Source organism: Salmo salar, chromosome 26, assembly GCF_965601325.2.
Source record: "Salmo salar chromosome 26, fSalSal1, whole genome shotgun sequence".
NCBI classification, from domain to species: Eukaryota; Metazoa; Chordata; class Actinopteri; order Salmoniformes; family Salmonidae; genus Salmo; species Salmo salar.
This window is the reverse complement of record NC_138316.1, coordinates 4031660-4055036: the sequence shown is the minus strand read 5'-3', so window position 1 is coordinate 4055036 and position 23377 is coordinate 4031660. Positions and strand designations below refer to the sequence as shown.

Genomic DNA, 23377 nt, shown 5'->3' with positions numbered 1-23377 from the left:
AATTGTCTGTACTATCAAAGGTACTGGAGTCCTTAGTTAGTAGGCAGCTAAAGACCTACTTCCAAGAAAACAATATCTTAAATGGAATGCAATCAGGTTTTAGGTCTGGCCACAGCACTGTTTCAGCAACATTGAAGGTTTTAAATGACATCCACTGTGCTCTTGATAAGAAGTTACATTGTGTGTCTGTTTTTATTGATTTGTCGAAGGCTTTTGACACCGTGGACCATGCTGTGTTAGTGCAAAGGTTAAAATGTTGTGGAATTACTGGTTATGCTCTAGATTGGTTTATAAATTACCTATCAAATCATACACAATGTGTAATGGCGGATGGTTGCAAATCTGAGTCCATAGAGGTGTGCTCAGGTGTTCCGCAAGGTTCTATTTTGGGCCCACTGTTGTTCATTTTGTATATCAACAACATTGGGGATCTTATTGAAACAGCGGATGTTAATTTTTATGCAGATGATACTGTTCTTTATTCAAGTGGTAGTAGTTTATCTTTAGCTTTTGAAAATGCCCAAAGAGCATTTAACATCATAGAACAGAATCTGTATGATTTTAAAGCTGATTCTAAATTCGGTAAAACAAAATGCATGGTATTTTCAAATGCCAGGCATGTTACAAATCATGTCATTGCTACATTGGCTGGACATAATATAGAGCAAGTTAACGTGTACAAATATTTGGGTGTGTGGGTTGATGATAAACTGAGCTTCACTGTGCATGTAGAGAACTTGATAAGGAAGCTCAAGCTGAAAATAGGATTTTATTACCGGCATAAGGCTTGTTTTTCTTTTGAGGCCAGGAAGGAGCTGGTACGATGTACAATTGTCGGTTTTAGATTTTAGTGATGTTATATACTGCTCAAAAAAATAAAGGGAACACTTAAACAACACAACATAACTCCAAGTCAATCACACTTCTGTGAAATCAAACTGTCCACTTAGGAAGCAACACTGATTGACAATAAATTTCACATGCTGTTGTGCAAATGGAATAGACAACAGGTGGAAATTATAGGCAATTAGCAAGACACCCCCCAATAAAGGAGTGGTTCTGCAGGTGGGGACCACAGGCCACTTCTCAGTTCCTATGCTTCCTGGCTGATGTTTTGGTCACTTTTGAATGCTGGCGGTGCTTTCACTCTAGTGGTAGCATGAGACGGAGTCTACAACCCACACAAGTGGCTCAGGTAGTGCAGCTCATCCAGGATGGCACATCAATGCGAGCTGTGGCAAGAAGGTTTGCTGTGTCTGTCAGCGTAGTGTCCAGAGCATGGAGGCGCTACCAGGAGACAGGCCAGTACATCAGGAGACGTGGAGGAGGCCGTAGGAGGGCAAGAACCCAGCAGCAGGACCGCTACCTCCGCCTTTGTGCAAGGAGGAGCAGGAGGAGCACTGCCAGAGCCCTGCAAAATGACCTCCAGCAGGCCACAAATGTGCATGTGTCTGCTCAAACGGTCAGAAACAGACTCCATGAGGGTGGTATGAGGGCCCGACGTCCACAGGTGGGAGTTGTGCTTACAGCCCAACACCGTGCAGGACGTTTGGCATTTGCCAGAGAACACCAAGATTGGCAAATTCGCCACTGGCGCCCTGTGCTCTTCACAGATGAAAGCAGGTTCACACTGAGCACATGTGACAGACGTGACAGAGTCTGGAGACGCCGTGAAGAGCGTTTTGCTGCCTGCAACATCCTCCAGCATGACCGGTTTGGTGGTGGGTCAGTCATGGTGTGGGGTGGCATTTCTTTGGGGGGCCGCACAGCCCTCCATGTGCTCGCCAGAGGTAGCCTGACTGCCATTAGGTACCGATATGAGATCCTCAGACCCCTTGTGAGACCATATGCTAGTGCGGTTGGCCCTGGGTTCCTCCTAATGCAAGACAATGCTAGACCTCATGTGGCTGGAGTGTGTCAGCAGTTCCTGCAAGAGGAAGGCATTGATGCTATGGACTGGCCCGCCCGTTCCCCAGACCTGAATCCAATTGAGCACATCTGGGACATCATGTCTCGCTCCATCCACCAACGCCACGTTGCACCACAGACTGTCCAGGAGTTGGCAGATGCTTTAGTCCAGGTCTGGGAGGAGATCCCTCAGGAGACCATCCGCCACCTCATCAGGAGCATGCCCAGGCGTTGTAGGGAGGTCATACAGGCATGTGGAGGCCACACACTCTACTGAGCCTCATTTTGACTTGTTTTAAGGACATTACATCAAAGTTGGATCAGCCTGTAGTGTGGTTTTCCACTTTAATTTTGAGTGTGACTCCAAATCCAGACCTCCATGGGTTGATAAATTGGATTTCCATTGATTATTTTTGTGTGATTTTGTTGTCAGCATATTCAACTATGTAAAGAAAAAAGTATTTAATAAGATTATTTCATTCATTCAGATCTAGGATGTGTTATTTTAGTGTTCCCTTTATTTTTTTGAGCAGTGTATATATGCAGGCCTCAGCCACTACCCTGAGAGCACTTGATTCAGTGTATCATGCAGCCCTCAGGTTCATTACAAATCAGAAACGTCTAACACATTGTGATCTCTACAGCGCTGTTGGCTGGTCGTCATTGACCTTGCGTAGGCTTAAACACTGGTATACACTGATTTTAAGGCCATATTGGGTAAAATGCCATTTTATCTCTGTTCTTTTTTAGTTCGGTCAGTAAATAAGTATCAATTACGGTCCCATTCTGAATTGCTTCTAACAGTACCAAAAATTAGAACAGGTCATGGGAGAAATAGTTTTAGTTACTTAGCACCGTGGTCCTGGAATTCTCTTTTGAACATTTTAAAATGTGGTGATCTAGTTTCGTTGGCGGAGTTCAAACACTTGATCGTATATATTATAGAAGAGTGTAATTGTTTTTAGGCCAGCTGTTTTTAGTCAAGATGTTTGTGTTTTTAAATGTAATATGTTTTTGTTGTACTGTATGTGTGTTTATAGTTTTGTTTAATGTTGTGTATGTAATTTGGTTTGTCTGAAACATTGTTCCCCTTGCTGCTATTGGACCAGGTCTCTCTTGGAAAATAAATATTTATCTCAATGAGAATAAACCTGTATAAATAAAGGTAAAAAAAAAAATCTGACAGGATGACATTGTCTCCCTCAATCTGTGCAATGGCTAATTCTGTAGGTTTCAGGAGTTTCAGGCTGCTTACCACTCTCCCGAAATACATCATCTAGGAGGATCCTCTTGATGGGGCGGTCCATATCGGCAGACTGTGATATGGCCATTTCTTGGAGAGACTCCTACCCCTCCAGGAGACTGTCAAACATGATGACAATACCACCTCAACGGTGGTGCTCGTATTCTTCTCACTTTGCTTGGTGAGGTAGATTGCTGCTATAACTTGATGACCCTTCACATACCTAACCATTTCCTTTGCTCTCTTGTAGAGTGTATCCATTGTTTTCAGTGCCATGATGTCCTTGAGGAGCAGATTCAATGCATTAGCAGCACAGCCAATGGGTGTGATGTGAGGGTAGGACTCCTCCACTTTAGACCAAGCAGCCTTCATGTTCGCAGCATTGTCTGTCACCAGTGCAAATACCTACTGTGGTCCAAGGTCATTGATGACTGCCTTTAGCTCATCTGCAATTGTGGGAGCAAAACTCATGACTCTGATTCCATTTCCATTATTAGCAGCATTTAGGCTGTCCACTTTGAAGAGCTGAGACAGAATGGCTATATAAGGAATGGAACATATAGGACCAGGCCCTGCTACCATTATAACCTATACAGCGGGCAGATGTGGGCATTAACAAGCAAGAACTGATATGGAGAGATAATGGTGAAGAACGGTCTAGGGAAGCTATTTTCATATAGAGGGAGGGGACTCTATACGTTATGCAAAGACAGAATCCTATAAAGATAGGACTCTGTAATATGAGAATTTAGTCTTTTTCATGGAAGGGCTTGGCTCTGATGCGTGTGTAATAGGGTCCTTCCATGGAAGGGCTCGGCTTTGCTACTCTGTATTAAAGTCACAAGTTCTTGTAAGAGTGTTATATTTCTGAGGCAATTTTCCACGACATAAAGTAGAGACAGGTGTGTCTGTTGTCCCTGGTGTCTGTGCTCTTTTTCTAATACTGGTTGAGGGGTGAAGATGATGTAGTTAATTATTCCTTACCCACGAACATTCGACCACCCATCAGAGATGATTGCTTTCTCTATGATTTGCTTGACCTTCACTTGAACTCTGTTGAACTCTGCATCCAGCAAATGAGTAGATAAAGCATGTCTGGTTGGAGGGGTGTATGCTGGGCAAAGAACATTCAGAAATGTCTTCCAATACACATTGCCTGTGAGCATAAGAGGTGAACCAGTTGCATACAGAGCTCGAGCAAGACATTCATCAGCATTTCTCTGACTACGTTCCTCCATTGAGTCAAAAAAACTTCTGATTCCAGGAGGACCATGAGCTGTTGCTATCGATAAGGTGTCTGATTCATAAGTTTTACCTCGAATAGAAGTAGAGGGACTTCTGTCAGAGGTTGCTTGTTGTGAGCGCTGAGGGAACTTTATGCACTTGGCCAGATGATTCTGCATCTTTGTTGCATTCTTCACATATGATTTGGCACATTTTTTTGCAAATGTACACAGCTTTTCCTTCTACATTAGCTGCAGTGAAATGTCTCCACACATCAGATAGTGCCCGTGGCATTTTCCTGTAAAGATTAGGGGAAAAATTGTAAAAAAAACAACAAATACAATTCCATGTACAGATAAATAGTTAAGCAGTTAGATTAAACAACTCCTTTGTAAGATAAATGTTTTAAAATGAAACGTGTTATTTTTTTAAATTTACACCCCTCAGTTAGCAGGCTTCAAGCAAGCTAAATGGTACATGGTATCAAAAACTAACTAGCAGAAATTGTTAACAAGTTAGAAATGCTTTAAGCACACTTTGCTGAAGGCTACTATTTACTAGTTAACAAAAAATAATGGATGATGTATAAAATATATTCACCCCACCCAGTATTGTCATCAAAACTTACCAGAAAGCATGTCGTCCTTGGCTTAGACAGTGTAGTAGTTTGGGCTCAATAGGTTCTCATTAGTGTGCAAGATCTTGAGAATCAGCTGTACATGTGATGGAAGAGTGCACTGTGCATGCAGAGGGTTGTAATTCCATTGAATTGGGGATAGGTAACCAAAATATGCCACAAGACCTAGAATTGCCTTGTGTATCCCACAAAAAAGGTTCACTGTTATAAGGTAACTTTGTTGATGAATTTAAGCAAAATTTCCAAAATTCCCGGGCTTAACTTCCCATTAAATTTTTTGAACTTTACTGGAAAGTTTCCGACCCTTTGCAACCCTACTTGTAACAATGTTCACTACATTATACTAACTCTGACAATAACAAAGGGGCTGAAGTCTACATCATCCCATATTACAGTACACTCTATTAGGTGTTAACTTCCATTCACCCGCTGAGTGTGTGTGTGTTGCACCTGGAACTAAGGCCAGTCAGTGGTCATGCCCGGTATGTGGGTGTTCTTCCATCAGTGAGCGATGAGATGAAGAAAGATCATCCACACACTCCTATCAACAGTATGACTCCAGGTGTAGCCTACCTCTCATTGTTGATGTTCATTGCTGATCCTCTTCCTCTCCTCCTGTGATTGGTCAAATATTTACTCCATGTAGCCTGGGGTGTAGTGGGTCACCTCCAGAACTTTCTCAAAGCGCGCTCACACCTGGGGGTGTTGAATTGGCGAGAGATGTACAAGACATTACACATACATACACTGAACGAAAACAAACTCAACATTCAAAGATTGTGCTGGTACAGTTGATATAAGAAAATCAGTCAATTTCAATAAATTCATTAGGCCTTAATATATGGATTTCACATGACTGGGAATACAGATACAGTTGAAGTCGGAAGTTCACATACACCTTAGCCAAATACATTTAAACTCAGTTTTTCACAATTCCTGACATTTAATCCTAGTAGAAATGAGGTTAGTTAGGATCACCACTTAATGTGAAATGTCAGAATAATAGTAGAGAGAATGATTTTCAGCTTTTATTTCTTTCATCACATTCCCAGTGGGTCAGAAGTTTACATACACTCAATTAGTATTTGGTAGCATTGCCTTTAAATTGTTTAACTTGGGTCAAATGTTTCGGGTAGCCTTCCACAAGCTTCCCACAATAAATTGGGTGAATTTTGGCCCATTCCTCCTGACAGAGCTGGTCTAACTGAGTCAGGTTTGGAGGCCTCCTTGCTCGCACACGCTTTTTCAGTTCTGGCCACAAATTTTCTATAGAATTGAGGTCAGGGCTTTGTGATGGCCACTCCAATTCCTTGACTTTGTTGTCCTTAAGCCTTTGTCATTGTCACTCAACGCCTAGGTTTATCTCCACTGTACTCACATCCTACCACACCATTGTCTGTACATTATGCCCTGAATCTATTTTACCACACCCAGAAATCTGCTCCTTCTCTGTCCCTAACGCACTAGACGACTAGTTCTTATAGCCTTTAGCAGTACCCTTATCCTACTCCTCCTCTGTTCCTCTGGTGATGTGGAGGTTAACCCAGGCCCTGTAGCCCCCAGTTCCACTCCTATTCCCCAGGCGCTATCATTTGTTGACTTATGTAACCGTCAAAGCCTTGGTTTCATGCATGTTAACATCAGAAGCATCCTCCCTAAGTTTTTTTTTTCTTTACTGCTTTAGCACACTCCGCCAACCCTGATGTCCTAGCCATGTCTTGAATCCTGGCTTAGGAAGACCACCAAAAATTCTGAAATTACCATCCCCAACTACAACATTTTCCGCCAAGATACAACTGCCGAAGGGGGTGGAGTTGCAATCTACTGCAGATATAGCCTGCAGAGTTCTGTCATGCTATCCAGGTCTGTGCACAAACAGTTTAAGCTTCTACTTTAAAAATCCACCTTTCCAGAAATAAGTCTCACTGTTGCCACTTGTTATAGACCAGCCCCTAGCTGTTCCCTGGACACCATATGTGAATTAATTGCCCCCCCCCCCCATTTATCTTCAGAGTTTGTACTGTTAGGTAACCTAAGCTGGGATATGCTTAACACCCCAGCCGTCCTACAATCTAAGCTAGATGCTAGCTAGATGCCCTCAATCTCACACAAATTATCAAGGAACCTACCAGGTACAAACCTAAACCCGTAAACATGGGCACCCTCATAGATATCATCCTGACCAGCCTGCCCTCTATATACATCTCTGCTGTCTTCAACCAGGATCTAAGCGATCATTGCCTGCGTCCGTAATGGGTCCGCGGTCAAAGACCACCCCTCATCACTGTCAAACGCTCCCTAAAACACTTCAGCAAGCAGGCCTTTCTAATCGACCTGGCCTGGGTATCCTGGAAGGATATTGACCTCATTCCGTCAGTAGAGGATACCTAGTTATTCTTTAAAAGTGCTTTCCTCACCATCTTAAATAAGCATGCCCCATTCAAAACAAATGTAGAACTAAGAACAGATGTAGCCCTTGGTTCACTCCAGACTTGACTGCCCTTGACAGGCACAAAAACATCCTGTGGCGTACTGCATTAGCATTGAATAGCCCCCGCAATATGCAACTTTCAGGGAAGTTAGGAACCAATATACAGAAGCAGTTAGGAAAGCAAAGGCTAGCTTTTTCAAACAGAAATTTGCATCCTGTAGCACAAACTCCAAAAAGTTCTGGGAAATTGTAAAGTCCATGGAGAATAAGAGCACCTCCTCCCAGCTGCCCACTGCACTGAGGCTAGGAAACACTATCACCACCAATAAATCCGCAATAATTGAGAATTTCAGTAAGCATTTTTCTACGGCTGGCTATGCTTTCCACCTGGCTACCCCTACCCGGTCAACTGCTCTGCACCCCCCACAGCAACTTGCCCAAGCTTCCCCCATTTCTCCTTCACCCAAATCCAGATAGCTGATGTTCTGAAAGAGCTGCAAAATCTGGACCCCTACAAATCAGCCGGGCTAGACAATCTGGACTATCTCTTTCTAAAATGATCTGCTGCAATTGTTGCAACCTCTTTTCCTAGCCTGTTCAACCTCTTTCGTAATCGTCTGAGATCCCCAAAGATTGGAAAGCTGCTGTGGTCATCCCCCTCTTCAAAGGGGGAGACACTCTAGACCCAAACTGTTACAAACCTATATCTATCTTGCCCTACCTTTTGTAAAGTCTTTGAAAGCCAAGTTAACCTCTCTCGGCTAGGCGGGACAAATTCGTCCCACCTACGCAACAGCCAGTTGAATCCCGTGGCGCGATTTTCAAATACCTTAGAAATACTATTACTTCAATTTCTCAAACATATGACTATTTTACAGCATTTTAAAGACAAGACTCTCGTTAATCTAACCACACTGTCCGATTTCAAAAAGGCTTTACAACGAAAGCAAAACATTAGATTATGTCAGCAGAGTACCCAGCCAGAAATAATCAGACACCCATTTTTCAAGCTAGCATATAATGTCACAAAAACCCAAACCACAGCTAAATGCAGCACTAACCTTTGATGATCTTCATCAGATGACAACCCTAGGACATTATGTTATACAATACATGCATGTTTTGTTCAATCAAGTTCATATTTATATCAAAAACCAGCTTTTTACATTAGCATGTGACGTTCAGAACTAGCATACCCCCGGAAACTTCCGGGGAATTTACTAACAATTGACTAAATTACTCACGATAAACGTTCACAAAAAGCATAACAATTATTTTAAGAATTATAGATACAGAACTCCTCTATGCACTCGATATGTCCGAATTTAAAATAGCTTTTTGGTGAAAGCACATTTTGCAATATTCTAAGTACATAGCCCAGCCATCACGGGCTAGCTATTTAGACACCCAGCAAGTTTAGCCTTCACCAAAATCAGATTTACTATTACAAAAGTTTGATTACCTTTGTTGTCTTCGTCAGAATGCACTCCCAGGACTGCTACTTCAATAACAAATGTTGGTTTGGTCCAAAATAATCCATCGTTATATCCAAATAGCGGTGTTTTGTTCGTGCGTTCCAGACACTATCCGAAATGGTAAATCAGGGTCGCGAGCATGGCGCAATTCGTGACAAAAAAAATCTAAATATTCCATTACCGTACTTCGAAGCATGTCAACCGCTGTTTAAAATCCATTTTTATGCCATTTTTCTCGTAAAAAAGCAATAATATTCCGACCGGGAATCTCCGTTTAGGTAAACAGAGGAAAGAAAACAAAGCATTCGGTCGACGCGGGCACGAGGCTGAGTCTCCCAGTACTGTAACCAGCCACTACCCAAACGCGCTACTTTGTTTCAGCCAGAGCCTGCAAAGCCACGATTCAGCTTTTTGCCGCCTTCTGAGAAACCATGTGAGCCGTAGGAAGTGTCACGTAACAGCAGAGATCCTTTGTAATGGATAGAGATAATCAAGAAGGGGAAGAAATGGTCAGACAGGGTACTTCCTGTACAGAATCTTCTCAGGTTTTGACCTGCCATTTGAGTTCTGTTATACTCACAGACACCATTCAAACAGTTTTAGAAACTTTGGAGTGTTTTCTATCCAAAGCCAATAATTATATGCATATTCTAGTTACTGGGCAGGAGTAGTTACCAGATTAAATCGGGTACGTTTTTTATCCAGCCGTGTCAATACTGCCCCTTAGCCCTAACAAGTTAACAAACAGATCACCGACCATTTCTAATCCCACCGTACCTTCTCCGCTATGCAATCTGGTTTCCGAGCTGGTCATGGGTGCACCTCAGCCACGCTCAAGGTCTTAAACGATATCATAACTGCCATCAATAAAAGACAATGCTGTGCAGCCGTCTTCATCGACCTGGCCAAGGCTTTTGACTCTGTCAATCACCGCATTCTGATCGGCAGACTGAATAGCCTTGGTTTCTCAAATGACTGCCTCGCCTGGTTCACCAACTACTTCTCAGAGTTCAGTGTGTCAAATCAGAGGGTCTATTGTCCGGACCTCTGGCAGTCTATGAGGGTGCCACAGGGTTCAATTCTCGGGCCGACTCTTTTCTCTGTATAGATCAATGATGTCGCTCTCACTGCTGGCGATTCTCTGATCCACCTCTATGCAGATGACACTATTCTGTATACCTCTGGCCCCTCTTTGGACACTGTGCTAACAAACCTCCAGACGAGCTTCAATGCCATACAACACTACTTCCGTGGCCTCCAAATGCTCTTAAATGCTAGTAAAACTAAATGCATGCTCTTTAACCGATCGTTGCCCACACCCGCCTTCCCGACTAGCATCACTACTCTGGACGGTTCTGACTTATGTGGACAACAACAAATACCTAGGTGTCTGGTTAGACTGTAAACTCTCTTTCAAGAATGACATTAAGCATCTCCAATCCATAATTAAATCTAGAATCGGCTTCCTATTTCGCAACAAAGCATCCTTCACTCATGCTGCCAAACATATACTCGTAAAATGGACTATCCTACTGATCCTTGACTTCGGCGATGTCATTTACAAAATAGCCTCCAACACTCTACTCAGCAAATTGGATGCAGTCAAACACAGTGCAATCCGTTTTGTCACCAAAGCCCCATATACTACCCACCACTGCGACCTGTATGCTCTCGTTGGCTGGCCCTCGTTTCATATTCGCCAAACCCACTGGCTCCAGGTCATCATACGTTTTTGCGAGGTAAAGCCCCGCCTTATCTCAATTCACTGGTCACCATAGCAGCACCCACCCGTAGCATGCGCTCCAGCAGGTATATTTCACTGGTCACCCACAAAGCCAACACCTAATTTGGCCACCTTTCCTTCCAGTTCTTTGCTGCCAATGACTGGAAGGAATTGCAAAATAAATCACTGAAGCTGGAGTCTTATCTCCCTCTCTAACTTTAAGCTTCAGCTGTCAGAGCAGCTTACTGGTCATTGAACCTGTACACAGCCCATCTGTAAATAGACCACCCAACTACCTCATCCCCATGTTGTAATTTTTAAATCCTTTGCACCCCAGTATCTCTACTTGCACATTCATCTTCTGCACATCTATCACTCCAGTGTTTAATTGCTAAATTATAATTATTTCACCACTATGGCGTATTTATTGCCTTACCTCCCTAATCTTACTACATTTGCACACACTGTATATAGATTTTTCTATTGTGTTATTGACTATGTTTGTTTATCACACGTGTAACTCTGTTTGTGTCACACTGCTTTGCTTTATCTTGGCCAGGTCGTAGTTGTAAATGAGCCTCAACTGGCCTGCCTTGTCAAATAAAAGTAAAAAATGTAATAAAATCAATTTTGCCACAACTTTGGAAGTATGCTTGGTGTCATTGTCCATTTGGAAGACCCATTTGCGACCAAGCTTTAACTTCCTGACTGATGTCTTGAGATGTTGCTTCAATATATCCACATAATTTACCTTACCATGCCAATTTACTAAACCATGCCATCTATTTTGTGAAGTGCACCAGTCCCTCCTGCAGCAAAGCACCCCCACAACAGGATGCTGCCACCCCCTTAATTCAAGCCTCCCCCTTTTTCCTCCAAACATAATTATGGCCAAACAGTTCTATTTTTGTTTCATCAGACCAGAGGACAGTTTTCCAAAAAGTATGATCTTTGTTCATATGTGCAATTGCAAACCGTAGTCAGACTTTTTTATGGCGGTTTTGGAGCAGTGGCTTCTTCCTTGCTGAGCGGCCTTTCAGGTTATGTCGATATAGGACTCGTGGGTATAGATAGGGAGTTGCAACACGGTCAGAAATAGCAATATAATATGTGCCTTACCTTTTGAAGATCTTCTGTTGGCACTCCAAAATGTCCCAGTTACAGTACAAATGGTCCTTTTTGTTCGATAAATTCCTTCTTTATATCCATAAAAATTCAGTTAAGCTGGCGCGCTTCAGTCAAAAATTCACTCGGTTTCCCTCCTTCAAAATGAATCCCAAATGTTACCAATAAACTTATCCAAACAAGTCAATCAACGTTTATCAAACAATAGGTACCCTAATACGCAAATAAACAATAAAATTTAAGACGGAGTATCGTTATTGTCTTTACCGGAGATATACAAAAAGAACGCGCTCTCGGCCATGCGCTTGGAAACACTACAGCCAAAATGGGAGCCACCTAGAAAACTACAACTTCTCCCTCATTTTTCTTTAAACCAGCCTGAAACACTTTCTAAAAACTGTTGACATCTAGGGGAAGCCCTAGGAACTGCAATTTGGGATGGTTTCGCCTTATAATAAAAATGCCAGCCATTGAAATCAGTGGTAGGCTGAATTTATTTTAATTTTTTTTGGGGGGGATGGTATGTACTCGGGGTTTCGCCTGCCATTTCAGTTCTGTTATACTCACAGTTTTAGAAACTACTTTAGAGTGTTTTCTATCCAAATCTACCAATTCTATGCATATCCTAGCTTCTGGGCCTGAGTAGCAGGCAGTTTACTTTGGGCCCGCTTTTCATCCGGACGTCAAAATACCGCCCCCTATCCCAAAGAAGTTAATGGCTGTGTGACGTTGCTTGATATTGGCGGGAACTGGAACACACTGTCTTACAAGTTGATCCAGAGCATCCCAAACATGTTCAACAGGTGACATGTCTAGTGAGTATGCAGGCTATGGAAGAACTGGGACATTATCAGCTTACAGGAATTTCCCTTGCTACATGGGACCTTGCATTATCAAGCTGAAACATGAGGTGATGACGGCGGATAAATGGCACGACAATGGGCCTCAGAATCTCGTCACGGTACCAATGTGCATTCAAATTGCCATCGATGAAATGCAATTGTGTTCGTTGTCCGTAACTTATGCCTCCTAATACCTTATCCCCACCGCCACAACGGGGCACTCTGTCCGCAATGTTAACATCAGCAAATCGCTCACCCACATGACGCCATACACGCTGTCTGCCATCTGCCTGGTACAGTTGAAACTGCGATTCATCCGTGAAGAGCACACTTCTCCAGTGTGCCAGTGGCCATCGAAGGTGAGCATTTTCCCACAGAAGTTGGTTACGACGACAAACTACAGTCTTGTGACAAGCATGCAGATGAGCTTCCCTGAGATGGTTTCTGACAGTTTGTGTAAAAATTATTTGGTTGTGCAAACCCACAGTTAAATCAGCTGTCCGGTCGCTTGATATTGGTTGGTCTCAGATGATCCCACAGGTGAAGAAGCCAGATTTGGAGGTCCTGTTCTTTGGTTGCGAGGCTGGTACTGCCAAATTCTCTAAAATGACGTTTGAGGCGGCTTATGGTAGAGAAATTAACATAACATTTTCTGCCAACAGCTCTTGTGGACATTCCTGCAGTCAGCATGCCATCGCAGGCTCTCTGTGGCATAAGTTGTGTGACAACACATTTTAGGATGCTTGTAGGCACAAGGTGCACCTGTGTAATGATCATGCTGTTTAATCAGCATCTTGATATGCCACAGTGGGGAACTGCAGTGGGGGTCGCCAAAATGTAAATATATATATACAGTGCGTTCGGAAAGTGTTCAGACCCCATCAATTTTCCACCGTTTTTTACATTACAACCTTATTCTAAAATGTATTAAATTAATTGTATTCCTCATCAATCTACACACAATACCCCAAATGACGAAGCAAAACGTTTTTTTGCGTGTTCAAATGTTTAAAAATAAAAAATAAAAAAAATATGTAAATAAGTTAAGTATTCAGACCCTCTGCTATGATACTCGAAATTGAGCTCAGGTGAATGCTGTTTCCATTTATCATCCTTGAGATGTCTTTACAACTTGATTGGAGTCCACCTGTGGTAAATTAAATTGATTGAACATGATTTGGAAAGGCACACATCTGTCTATTTAAGGTCCCACGTTTGATAGTACATATCAGAGCAAAAACAAGCCATAGGAATTGTCCGTAGAGCTCCGAGACAGGATTGTGTCGAGGCACAGATCTGGGGGAGGGTACCAAAAAATGTCTGCAGCATTGAAGGTCCCTAAGAACAGAGCAGCCTCCATCATTCTTAAAAGGATCTGCCCCTTTTTTTCAGTTTTCACCTAAAATGACATTCCCAGGCCCTGAAGCAAGGATATGCATATTCCTGGTACCATTTGAAAGGAAACACTTCGAAGTTTGTGGAAATGTGAAAGGAATGTAGGAGAATATAACACTATTAGATATGGTAAAGATGATACATCTTTGAAATGCAAGAGGCCATAATGTATTATTCCATCCATGCGCAAGTTTGATTTTGGCCACTAGATGGCAGCAGTGTATGGGCAAGGTTTTAGACTGATCCAATGAACCATTTGAATTTCTGGTCAATTTTGTATCAAGGCTGCCCAAATGTGCCTAATTGTTTTATTAATAACTTTTCATGTTTAAAATTGTGCACTCTCCTCAAACAATAGCATGGTATTCTGTAATAGCTACTGTAAATTGGACAGTGCAGTTAGATTGCCAATATCAGATATGTCCATGTCCTGGGAAATGTTCTTGTTACTTACAACCTAATTCTAATCGCATTAGCCTACGTTAGCTCAACTGTCCTGTGGAATGGGCATTAATCCCAAAGAAGTTTTAAATGGAACCACCAAGACTCTTCCTAGAGCCGGCCAATCGGTGGAGAAGGTCACTCTTGACAGAGCTCTTGAGTTCCTCTGTGGAGATGGGAGAATCTTCCAGAAGAACAATCATCTCTGCAGCTCTCCACCAATCAGGCCTTTATGGTACAGTGGCCAGACGGAAGCCTCCTCAGTAAAAGGCACATTACAGCCCGCTTGGAGTTTGCCAACAGGCACCTGAAGGACTCTCAGACCATGAGAAACAAGATTCTCTGGTCTGATGAAACCAAGATTGAACTCTTTGGCCTGAAAGCCAAGCGTCACGTCTGGAAGAAACCTGGCACCATTCCTACGGTGAAGCATGGGGGTGGCAGCATCATGCTGTGTGGATGTTTTTCAGCGGCAGGGACTGGAAGACTTGTCAGGATTGAGGGTAAAATGAACAGAGTAAAGTACAGAGAGATCCTTGATGAAAACCTACTCCAGAGCGCTCAGAACCTCAGACTGGGGCAAAGGTTCACCTTCCAACAGGACAACGACCCTAAGCACACAGCCAAGACAATGCAGCAGTGGCCTTGGGACAAGTCTCCGAATGTCCTTGAGTGGCCCAGGCGGAGCCCAGACTTGAACCTGATCAAAAATCTCTGGCGAGACCTGAGATAAGAATGGGAGAAACGGGCCTCCCGAGTGTTGCAGCAGTCTAAGGCACTGCATCCCAGTGCTTGAGGCATCACTACAGACCCGGGTTGGATCCCAGGCTGTGTCACAGCCGACCGTGACCAGGAGACCCATGAGGCGGCGCACAACTGGCCCAGCATCGTCCAGGTTAGGGGAGGGTTTTCCTTTTTCCAACACGCTCTAACGACTACTTGTGGCAGGCCGGGTGCCTGCAAGCTGATTTCGGTCACCAGCTGGACGGTGTTTCCTCCGAACACATTGGTGCATCTGGCTTCCGGGTTATGCGAGCAGTGTGTCAAGAAGCAGTGCGGCTTGGCAGGGTAGTGTTTCGGAGGACCCATGACTCACGACCTTCACCTCTCCCAAGTCCATAGGGGAGTTGCAGCGATGGGACAAGACTTTAACTACCACTTGGATATCATGAAAATGGGGTAAAAATAATGGGAGAAACTTCTCAAATACAGGTGTGCCAAGCTTGTAGCATCATACCCAAGAAAACTCGATACTGTAATCACTGCCAAAGGTGCTTCAACAAAGTACTGAGTAAAGGGTCTGAATACTTATGTAAATGTGATATTTCAGTTTTTTATTTTTAATACATTTGCAGATGTTTCTAGAAATCTGTTTTTGCTTTGTCATTATGGGGTACTGTGTGTATATTGATGGGGGGAATTATTTAATCCATTTTAGAACAAGGCTGTAATGTAACAAAATGTGAAAGTAAAAGGGGTCTGAACACTTTCCGAAAGCACTGTATATTTCAATTTTCTGAATAAAAAATAGAGTACAATTGTATGGGACAATATACAAATGTTTTCGAAAAATAAAATGTTATTGAGTGAATGTATTGTTTTTTTCTCATTTTGATATAAAATTAAAATGTAATGAATAAGGTTATTTGTGGGCCTCCCAAGTGGCGCAGCGGTCTAAGGCACTACATTGCATCAGTGTCACTATAGACCCTGGTTCAATCCCGGGCTGTATCACAACCAGCTGTGATCGGGAGGCCCATAGGGTGGCGCGCAATTGGCCCAACGTCGCCCGGGTTAGGTGAGGGTTTGGCTGGGGGGGTAAAGTAACAGGGTGGTAGTCGGCTTTGGATAGTGACTAAGGGCAGGGTACTGGGTGGTGATGGCAATTTAACAGTCTGATGACCTTGAGATAGAAGTTGTTTTTCCAGTCTCTCGGTCCGAGCTTTGATTCACCTGTACTGACCTGGCCTTAGGGATGATAGCGTAGTGAACAGGCAGTGGCTCGGGTGGTTGATGATCTTTTTGGCCTTCCTGTGACATCGGGGGCTGTATTTGTCCAGGAGGGCAGGAAGTGTGCCCCTGGTGATGCCTTTGGGCAGACCGCACCACCCTCTGGAGAGCTCTGCCGTTGCGGACTGTGCAGTTGCCGTACTCGGCGGTGATACAGCCTGACCGGATGCTCTCAATGGTGCATCTGTAAAAGTTTGTGGGTCTGAGGGGCCAAGACAATTTTCTTCAGCCTCTGATATTTTCCCTGTTTGATCACCTTAAGGAGGGCATAACTGGGCTGTGTGTATTGGACCATATTCCCAGTCACCTTGACATGGTTAAATGCGATCGTTCAAGCTTTCAGTTTTGCATGAATGCTGCCATCTGTCCACGGTGTTTGGTTTAGGTAGGTTTTAATCGTTAGTGAAAACATCATCCCCTATACACTTCCTTATGAACTCGATCACCGTGTCAGTGTATTTTTCAATGTCATTCTCAGAGGCAATTCGGAACATATCCCAGTCCGCGGGATAAAAACTATCTTGAAACGTTGGTCAGACCAGCGTTGAATATACCTTAGCACGAGTACTTCCTGTTTGAGTTCCTGCCTATAGGAAGGGAGGAGCATAATGGAGTCGTTCTTGGATTTCCCAAAGGGAGGGCCTTGTAGCCATCCCGGAAAAGAGAGTAACAATGGCCAAGAGTTTTTAGGCACTATAGGCAATGTGTTGATAGAACTTCAGTAGCATTGTCCTCAGATTTGCTTTGTTAAAGTCCCATGCTACAAGAAATGTAGCCTTAGGATATGTGGTTTCCAGTTTGCACAAAGTCCAGTGTAGTTCCTTGACAATAACGAAGAGATTTCTCTTGGGTGGTAATACGATCGCCATTGGATTGCAAGGTATTCTAGGTCAGGTGAAAATGAGTTATTATACGTTACTACAATCACACCATGAGTAGTTAATCATGAAACATATACCTCTGCCTTCTTCCCTTGGAGTTCTTTATTTGTATCTGCGCAATGTACTGAGAACCCTTCTGGCTGTGTGGACGGAGACAGTATATCCAGAGAGAGCCATGATTCCGTGAAACAGTATGTTAGTCTCTCTGGAAGAAGATCCTCGCCCTGAGTTTGTCTACCAGGGACTGTCATTAGCGAGTAATATACTTAGAAGCGGTGGATGGTGTGCATGCCTCCTGAGTCAAACTAGAAGTCCACTCCGAATACCTCTTCTCTGCCGGCTGCATCTTAGAGCAGCCTCTGGGATAAGTTCAATTGCCTTCGGGGGGTACAAACAAAGGATCCAATTTGGGAAAGTCAGAAAAACTGTTTGAGCATCCAGAAAAAATTCCAGCCCTTCCTTATGATGCATTAATTCAGTGCCTTCCTTCCTCAATGCAATTTTCTTCATGCCATTTTAATTAAAATTTGCACTGACTGATCAACAGTCATGTTAATGTTCAGTCTGTTCCCAAAAATCTGAAAACCTTAGTAAGCAAAATCACACTTAAAACAGGGCTCCCAAGTGGCGCAGCGGACTAAGGCACTGCATCTCAGTGCAAGAGGCGTCACTATAGTACTTGGTTCAAATCCAGGCTGTATCACATCTGTCTGACTGTGAGACTCATAGGGCGGCGCACAATTGGCCCAGCATCGTCTGGGTTTGGCCGGAGTAGGCTGTCATTGTAAATTAGAATTTGTTCTCACTGACTAGCCTAGTTAATATCTACTTCAGTGGTTCTCAAACCTCTCCTCGGGGACCCACAAGCATTTCACAATTTTGCTGTAGCGCTGAACTAGCTTTCATTTTAGTCATTTAGCAGACGCCCTTATCCAGAGAGATTAAAGAGCTTGAGGATGAGTAGACAAATTTAATCAGGTGTGGTTGCTCTTGAATAGATCAAATGCATTATGACACAAGGTGAGACCCAGATGCAGACACAGGAGTCAGATGGTTGGAGTCTTACAATGCTTATTATTCCAAAAGGAGTAGGCAAGAGAATGGTCATGGAATGGCAAAAGGTCAAAACCAGTTCAGAGTCCAGGAAGTACAGAGTGGCAGACAGGCTCGTGGTCAAGGCAGGTAGGCGGGTACAGAGCAGAAACGGGCAAGGGTCAAAATCAGGGGGACTAGAAAAAGGAGAGTGGCAAAAAGCAGGCGGACGGGAAAAACGCTGGTTGACTTGGAAAACATACAAGACAAACTGGCACAGAGAGACAGGAAACACAGGGATAAATACACAGGGGAAAATAAGTGACACCTGGAGGGGGTGGAGACAATCACAGGGACAAGTGAAACAGATCAGGGTGTGACATGCATGGAATGAGACCGAACCAAATCTAAACCAAACAAAGATGTTTATGTTTGGGCCAAATGAAGGCCAGTCCGGATCAGACCAAATCTGAACCAAAAATAAACGCCTATGGTTGATTCAGATTTGGTCCTTACCAAAAAGTCCATGGATGAGATTCCCTAAAAACAAGCCACTTCGCTATAGCTATGACTTCTTCATAGCAGGTTAGGAGACTTAGGGCTAGGCGTCTCGCTAGCGGGGCACCTGTCGACCACTTCCGGTGAAACTGGACGGCGCACAATTCAAATAAATAATCATACAAATTATGGATATTAAACATTTAGGTACATACTAGTGTCTTATCGGTTAAACGCTTAAATTCTTGTTCTAACTGCACTGTCCGATTTACAGTATCGGACAGTGCAGTTAGAGCGCAAGCATGCAATGCGATTGTTTGAGAACGGTGCCCAACATCAAAATATTTTTCCACCGGCACAGGCGTCATAAAATCACAAATAGCGATTTAAATACTCACTTTTTGAAAATCTTCCTCTGATTTGCAATCCAAAGGGTCCCAGCTACAACATGTAGTGTCGTTTTGTTAGATAAAATCCTTCTTTATATCCCAAAAAGTCAGTTTAGTTGGCGTCATCGATTTTTGAGTAATCCACTCGTTCAACATGCAGAGAAAAGAATCCAAAAAGCTACGGCTAAATCTTGTTAAAACAAGTGAAAAATACGTTTCTATGTATTCCGCAGGTACCCTAAAATGTAGTTAAACTATACTTCGTTCCGCATGAAATATTATGTTCAGTAGGAAAACGATATTAGCAGGTGCGCGCACAAACTGATTTACAACTCCCAGTATTAAAACTCATAATTCTTCGTCGTTTTGGAAGAAACAAGCCTGAAACCTTGAACAAAGACTGTTGACATCTAGTGGAAGCCATAGGAATTGCAATCTGGGAGCTGGATTTGGATATGCCCCTATACTTTCCATTGGAAATCAAATATATTTGATATTCTTCAAGGTAGCAACCCTTTGCCTTGATGACAGCTTTGCACACTCTTGGCATTCTCTCAACCAGCTTCATGAGGTAGTCACCTGGAATGCTTTTCCAACAGTCTTGAAGGTGTTCCCACATATGCTGAGCACTTGTTGGCTGCTTTTCCTTTACTCTGCGGTCCAACTTATCCCAAACCATCTTAATTGGGTTGAGGTCGGGTGATTGTGGAGGCCAGGTCATCTGATGCAGCACTCCATCACTTCATCACTCTCCTGCTTAGTCAAATAGCCCTTACACAGCCTAGAGGTGTGTTTTGAATCATTGTCCTGTTGAAAAACAAATGATAGTCTCACTAAGTGCAAATCAGATGGGATCGCGTATCACTGCAGAATGCTGTGGTAGCCATGTTGGTTAAGTGTGCCTTAAATTCTAAATAAATCAGTCATTTATTTGGGCTGCAATCTAAGGTGCGGTTAATTCCTGATTTCTGAGGTTGTTAACTCTAATGAACTTATCCTCTGCAGCAGATGTAACTCTGGGTCTTCCTTTCCTGTGGTGGTCCTCATGAGAGCCAGTTTCATAATAGTGCTGATGGTTTTTTCAACTGCACTTGAAGAAACCTTCAAAGTTCATTGAAAATGTCCAGATTGACTGACCTTCATGTCTTAAAGTAATGATGGACTGTCATTTCTCTTTGCTTATTTGAGCTGTTTTTGCCATAATATGGACTTGGTCTTTTACCAAATAGGGCTATCTTCTGTATACCATCCCTACCTTGTCACAACACAACTGGTTGGCTCAAACGCATTAAGAAGGAAATAAATTACACAAATGAACTTTTAACAAAGTATACCACCCCTACCTTGTCACAACACAACTGATTGGCTCAAACACATTAAGAAGGAAATAAATTCCACAAAATAACTTTTAACAATGCATACCAGTTCATTGAAATGCATTCCAGGTGACTACCTCATGAAGCTGGTTGAGAGAATGCCAAGAGTGTGCAAAGCTGTCATCAAGGCATTTGGTTAACACTTTTTGGGTTACTACATGATTCTGTGTTATTTCATAGTTTGATGTCTTCACTATTATTCTACAGTGTAGAAAATAGTAAAAATAAAAGAAACCCTTGAATGAGTAGGTGTGTTAACTTTTGACTGGTACTGTATGTAGTGTATTAATGTGTTGTATTGTGCAGGGCACATTTGAAAAGGAGACCTAGGTCTCAATATGTCTTCCTGGTAAAATAAAGGTAACAAATTAGAATTTGCCCAACAGTGGTGTGGAGAACTCATTGTTATTGTTTAAACTGCTGATTTCTCTTTAAAGTTAAACTGTTTCTAATGTTCAAGTATGGCCCCGCCCTGTATTAAAACATTGTTTTTGTAAGGTGAAATGGAGCCTATTTTGACATTGCAATCACGTTGAAACAAAATCACAGGTACGTGTTGAACCAGCGATATGCCTGCTCTGAGGGCGTAGTGGTGAGGAGAAGTTATTAGGTAAAAACGGTGTTCTACGTTTTCAATTGTTTGATGGAAATGCAACTTTTCTGATGGAAAAACAGAGCATCACAAAGGCCCTCCCACTACGTACTACCTCCATCGAAAACCATTGTTGCTGCGTTTTTTTATGCAACCTTTACTGATACGGTACTAAAACAGTCCTGCGTTAGGCTAATGTTAACTGACAGTGAGATTATCACAAAAAATGTTTTTCTCACTCCCTCTCTCTTATTCCCTCATGTCTTTCTGTAGTTGTCGGTTTGAGCTGCTCCATGGCAGTGTTCAGTCAGATGTGTTCGTGGGGGAGGTGCCCTCTCATATTGGCACACTGCTAGACTACAAGCATGGCCGTCTGTCCTTCTATGACACCCAGCGTGGCCAGCTGCTCGGGACCCTCGCCCACTGCTTCACCCAACCATGCCACCCTGTCCTGGGCATGGAGCAGCCAGGCAGCCTGAAAGTCAGCATGGCCCTGGAGGTGGCCGACTTCGCCAAGCACAGCTAGCCAAGCACCACATCTTCCCTATGCAAGATATGTGATCATAAGTACCCATGAATTTAATAGAAATCACATTTTATAAAGCTAGAACAGTGATAGCTACAGTTTTAATGGAATCAATAGCCAGTCTCTCTGGACTCTCCCCGATGAGGGTGGTGCCTATAGCTGTATCAGGACATTCCCTGACTCAGTGATGAAAGAGAGACAGGACTGAGAGAGGAAGAACTGTAGTTGCTTCAGTAGTATAGATTTGAAAGTAAGTGCAATTCTTTAAGGTAATTGGAAAAATATTTTATAAATAGGAAAAACATAATCGGAGCAATAGTCAATATCTATCGATCAATTATTGCTGTTTTATTTCTCTTGTGAATTTGACTGAGTGTGTTCTTGTTGAGGTGAAATGTTTCATCTGAGATTAGTATTAAGTCATCTTTTGGCTATATTTTTTTAACATATTTTGTCAATTGTTTTGCGTGCTTTAATTTCTCCAGTATCTTCTTCTCTCTTTTCTCAGCAGTCTTACTCATCTCTCCTAGAGCCTTTAGTAGGCACAGACTGCCGAGATGCACATTAAACTGTATGCAACTACCAGGGTATTGAACCCAGGTAATCTGTGTGACTCAATACTGTGTTAGCCCACTGAGCTACATGTAAAAGCAAGGCAAGGTCATTACATTTACATTTACATTTAAGTCATTTAGCATTACTTGGAGATTGTGTGGATAAAGACACTAGTAACTATTTTGTTTAATGCCATAGCACTACTTGTGTTTCATGTTGTGAATACTGGTGTATAAATAACCTTGTAAACAGATATGTTCAATCTCTTTTGTGTATTTGTTTGGAATCATTTCTGAATGATGATGAATTTGAGTTTTTTCTCTTTGTTGAATGTGTTCATGTTAGAGTCTGATGAAGAGATGGTTATTTTTGTATTTGAGACAGCACTGAATAAACTCCTAAGGTGATCTAGAAGGATCTTTAATTTTATGAACTGAAAGACAACACATTGTAACACAGGCGACTCCTGACAACTGCAACAGCTTGGGACTGATGTGACAGCATGCACTGAACCAGAGAATGCCGTTATCAGGAGCAATTACAACAAATAATGTCATCACTTCCTAAAAGATTAAGGACTCAATTCAATCCGTGTCTCTGAAGTTCAGCGCTGTAGCGCGCTTGATTTTTAAAGGTAATTTTCAATTGAGCTGACATATGCACGTTTTACCATGAATGCAGTCTCCACGAACAGAGAACATTGCCATTACATTTCAATTACACTATAGCGCTGAACTTCAGCGTTATGGATTGAATCTGGCCCTAAAACAATATCATGAATGAGCAACATTAGGTCAAAATTAAAGATTAATATTCTTGGACAAATTCAAGGAGATATTTGCTGGAAAATATCAATTTATTTTTAATAAACAGGATGAACAAGCATACATGACAATGCAGCAAAGACCTAACCCAACCCACCCTAAAATAAAATACAGGAGACAAAGAAAATAGCAAATATGCTTCTTAAGGCTCGTGCAAACAAACTGCGTGACTCACTGAGTCACGCAACTTGAAAGAGAGCTTGATTTTGGCTGTTTTAGGGCACCCCACTATATTTGACACAAGCTACCA

The 23377-nt window shown here is 42.6% G+C and overlaps 1 protein-coding gene across 1 annotated transcript in view; it reads left to right on the top strand.

Annotated features, from left to right (window-relative positions):
- Positions 1-22717, top strand: part of cmya5 (cardiomyopathy associated 5) — a 99666-nt gene extending 76949 nt beyond the window's left edge. The window contains exon 13 of the mRNA XM_082969336.1: positions 21496-22717. Within this exon, the coding sequence (XP_082825462.1) occupies positions 21496-21748 (253 nt within the window). The 3' untranslated portion in view covers positions 21749-22717. The remainder of the gene's footprint in view (positions 1-21495) is intronic.
- Positions 22718-23377: the final 660 nt, after the last annotated feature.